Below are 4,072 nucleotides of genomic sequence, written 5' to 3'. Positions count from 1 at the left end.
AAACAGCCAAAGTGGGAGTGATTGTTTATACTAATTACATTTTTACTTCATAGCAACTCACTTGGGAATTTGTTGAAACAGAATTTGGATTACAAATTTTGATTAATGCATTTTCCAGGAAACGTCTAGTTCAAAATTTGAAGTCACCTGTGTCTAGATTCGGGATATTAAGGGAAAGAAATTAAATGAGTGTGCATGACCAGTCAAAGCAAATGACCAACATCACCATAACAGTACAGGCCAATAAATGAAGAAATCCAGAGACAGTTTTGTTAATTAATATATTTCTGCATTATAGTTAACATATGTACTTTCTTCGTATCACCTTATTTTCCGTTATGTATTGATATTTTGTTATATTCAGACATGAGTACATTTCAACAGTCTTTTGCAATAAATATCATAAAATAATAGAGATTCGCATAATAAATATTCTTTACAATAAAAAAGTTTAACAGACTTTTGTCTTAAAAATAGTCAGAATTCAACTTTGTGATTTATACATAAAATATACAAAAAGCACCACAATTTGTGGCTAAGGCAATGAAAACACAGAAGAGATTAGACTTACTCAGCTGTTAACTAACCAAGGCAAAGGGACCGACCATTCGGGAGCCAAGATCACGTTAGGCAGCATACTTCTCTGACACCTGCAGACCGATGAGCTATAAATATCACCTTCAGTAACCCAGGTGCCCTCAACGACAAGAGAAATTTGGTGAAAGGTGTGGGATGTGGAAGGAAGGCAGCTGAGACCTTCACGAATAAGAAGGCTAGAATAAAGATCAGCAAGAGACAACCAATATATCTCCAATGTGAAGATTTACCTTGTAGAGTGAATCTAACATTCCATACAAAAAAACAAACAAAACCATGGCATCGCTACAATAAGACAATGCCAAAACTGAGGGGAGGGAACTCTGAGGGGCAAGAAGGCAGTGGTTAAAGGAAAACTTTTATGTTATAACAAAAATACATCCCCTGTGCTACTTAAGGGTCCAATGCTAGGAAGACGGCACTAACTGGAGAGAGACTGAATACATAGCTTATTTAAGCAATTAAAGGGTTGCTTTTTTAAACACCAATTTCCCTGCTCCCAGAATAACCCCATCAAAAACAGCTGTCAATCACTGTCCCCTAGGGGTGTGTGTGTGTGTGTGTGTGTGTGTGTGAGGGGGGGGGGGGTTGTTGTGTGGGCAACTTTGGAGAGTTGCTTGCAGACCAAAAAGGCTACAAAAAACCCCAGCCAGTGGCTCCCAACACCCTCTCGGTGGGTGGCAGAGGCTCTTGTCCTGAGTGGGACCCAGTCCATTCTCATTGATTGTCCACGAGAGGGTACCATCCACAAGCCAAGCCTTGGGAACAGAAGGAGAGAAGGCAGGAAATGGGAAAGTCGTAAAGAAAATAAAATCAGTATCAAATAGCATCTTTTTCAACAGCCACAGCTCGAAAGTTAGGAGTTCAAGAGGTCCAACCCACCTCCCAAATCATGAAGGCTTCCCCTGAGCCCGGGAGGGGCAGCTCTCCAGCTTACAGTAGACAGTGTTGGAGTTCTTACATCTGCACCCCGGGCGGTGGGTCCAGTCATAGCACCCCCTGCAGAGCTTCAGGCATCCCTTGGCAGGAGGGTAACAGAGTAAGCAAGGTAGAAACAGAGACATGGCTCCCATGCACAGGTACCGAGAGCAGCAGTGTGACTGGGAGCAGGAGCAAGGGCTATCCGAGTACGAGTCGCCCTCGTCGTCGTTGGAGCAGTGGTAGAAGATGCCCTTGACCAAGCACATGCAGGTCCCGTACTCCACCATGCTCTCTGCAGAGCAGAGGCACTGCCGGTCACAGGCCAAGCAGGACGGCAGGGTCCTGGGGGCCGTGCACTCGCCACACTTGCACTTCCCACACTGCTCACAGATGAACTTGTGCTGGGTCAGGTCCTCTTTCAAAGAGCCCTTCAAGTCATCCACCGTCAGCTGCTTGGGCTGGGTCCGGATTGCCCTTTCAGACCGATGAGCAGGGATAGGTCTGGCCGGCGGTGACCTTCCCAACAGCCCCTGCTCAGATGATGCGCTGCTATTGCTCCCAGAACTGGCCGCGCTCCCAGTGCTGGTAGATCTGCTCAGAACAGGGCCTCGGGCGTGATGTGAGAGTCCCGCGTGTCCCAGGTGGCTCGCAGGTCTATGCTCGTAGCTGTTATTCACATTAATTGGTATAATTTCATGAGTCCTCTCATGCTTTTCTTGTCTCGGGGCTGTTCGAGGAGCAGGTCTTTTCACTACTGACGGCCCTTCCGTGTATTCATTGCTGCCTCTGATGGCCTTGATCTGGTCTAGGGACAAAATAGCAGCAGGTGGGATCTCTCTGTCATAGTCGAGCCTCTGCCGGCTGTCCAGGGCGGGCGGCTGGGTCACGACCAATGAACTGCCACTGCCATGCTGGTTTGGGGGATCCATGTGTAGTGATCTCGAATTTTGGCAATCAGTGGAAACCTGGCATGCATCTGAAATCCTAAAAGGAAATCGAACATGAAAAAGACAGAGAGAAAATAAATGACAGGAAGTATTTTGGGAGGGGGTTGCGGGGGGAGAAACCCTGTCAAGTCACAAATTGCCTAAAGCACCTGGTAATGATCACCTTCATCAGCGGATTACAATGATGCTGGGGTTCTGGCCAGAGTCCAATCCAAGAGAGGCCGAGGACCACATCATGGAAGAAGAATGCGAGCAAGAGACCCCATGCCATAAAAATTAGGCTATTCAACTTGTAAAAAGCAGAATCAAGAAGTAATGCCTTCCTGTTGGTGAAACTAACAAATAACGAAAATACGCCCTTGTAGGGAATACTGAGCATAAGCACTGGAACAGAAAGCTCAGCATCAGTTCATCTCCATAAAGGAAAATTCCACTTAAAAATGGCTGTGGTGCTGCTGCTTTTTTGCCATTTGTTTGCTGTTACAAGCATTTGATTCATGATGAAGAAACTAGTCAAGGTATACACTTCATTCATTAAAAAAGAGATCCCAAACTAAAATGGAGTCTCAAATTAAGAAGTCATTTTCTGTAGCAACCAGGATTTTCAAGCGAGCTCATGGACGAGACGCAAAATGAATACAGACGAGTATAGCAGTTCTTACGTGTCTATAGTGTGTGTGTGTGAACACACACACACACGCCTCAATGTACAGTTCCATTCATGTTGGAGTATTCACATTTGAAATCATGAAAAGACTTTTTAAAGTTTAAATAAGGGCTCACTCACATAACAAGATAACTTTTCGTGCACAAACAAATGTCAGGCCTTTAAAGCAGTACGGGGAAATCCTGGCCATTTCGATTATCTGTATTTCCTCTAATTTAAAAATCTGCATTGACATGACAGCCTGATTTTCAAAAGCACTGCCAACTCCGAATTAACATGCTGCTTGCAATAAAATAAGTACGGCAATACCCTGATAAAAATGAGCAGTTGCGTTTCCTTACCAACAGTAAATGACTTCTCACTTATAATGCATTCCTTATAAAACAAACGACCAAACATAAAAACGTTTCCGTTTTCAATTAGTGGTAAACTAGAATATTTCTCACACAAATTCCTTCCGGAGTCTACAGATTCCACTCAATTCAAGAATGAGAAGAAAAATGCCCTTTCTCCACTGCCACTTTGAGCCAAAAAAATAATAATAATAACAAAATAAAAATACAACCACCACCAGCTTAAGGAATAAAGCAAAAAGAAGTCCATTTCATCTAATAACGAGAGTGAATATCTTGTATGTTCATTTCCGGGGGTCCCTTCCCTCCTCCCAAGATTCTGCTTGATTCGTCCTCTCTGTACATGGGGACCAACACGCGCACAACCTGCCGGGTTCAATCCCGGAGCCCTAAAGGCTGAGAAAAACCAGCCCGTCGCCACTGCACATCACTCCTCACTGGGTAACCCAGGGCTTGGAAAGCAGCGTGTGTCAGAGAACAGGAAGGAAACACGATGGAGAAGGATGGGAAGAGTGTACAAACCCCAGGCACACTGTGGTCTACCAGAGTCCCCGCGGGCTGGGAAGGCCAGCAGAAGGTGAGCGAGC

General features: G+C 44.9%; 1 protein-coding gene across 2 annotated transcripts; it reads right to left on the bottom strand.

The window, feature by feature from the left end:
* Window positions 1–264: 264 nt before the first annotated feature.
* Window positions 265–4,066, bottom strand: SPRY1 (sprouty RTK signaling antagonist 1). Of its 2 annotated transcripts, none has more exons than XM_014454875.2 (2): window positions 2,615–4,066; window positions 265–2,502 (listed from the first exon to the last, which is right to left on the bottom strand). In XM_014454875.2, the coding sequence occupies exons 1-2, from the start codon at window positions 2,842–2,844 to the stop codon at window positions 1,488–1,490; spliced, it is 1,245 nt and encodes a 414-aa protein (XP_014310361.1). In that variant the 5' UTR covers window positions 2,845–4,066; the 3' UTR covers window positions 265–1,487. The 2 variants fall into 2 exon arrangements, with proteins under 2 accessions (XP_014310361.1, XP_014310365.1); XM_014454879.2 differs by having other exon boundaries at window positions 2,629–4,066.
* Window positions 4,067–4,072: the final 6 nt, after the last annotated feature.

The sequence above is a fragment of the Myotis lucifugus genome, unplaced genomic scaffold (genome assembly GCF_000147115.1).
Source record: "Myotis lucifugus unplaced genomic scaffold, Myoluc2.0 scaffold_1, whole genome shotgun sequence".
Classification (NCBI taxonomy): Eukaryota; Metazoa; Chordata; class Mammalia; order Chiroptera; family Vespertilionidae; genus Myotis; species Myotis lucifugus.
Note: the sequence above shows the minus strand (reverse complement) of the source record. Positions and strands in the feature narration are given on the sequence as shown.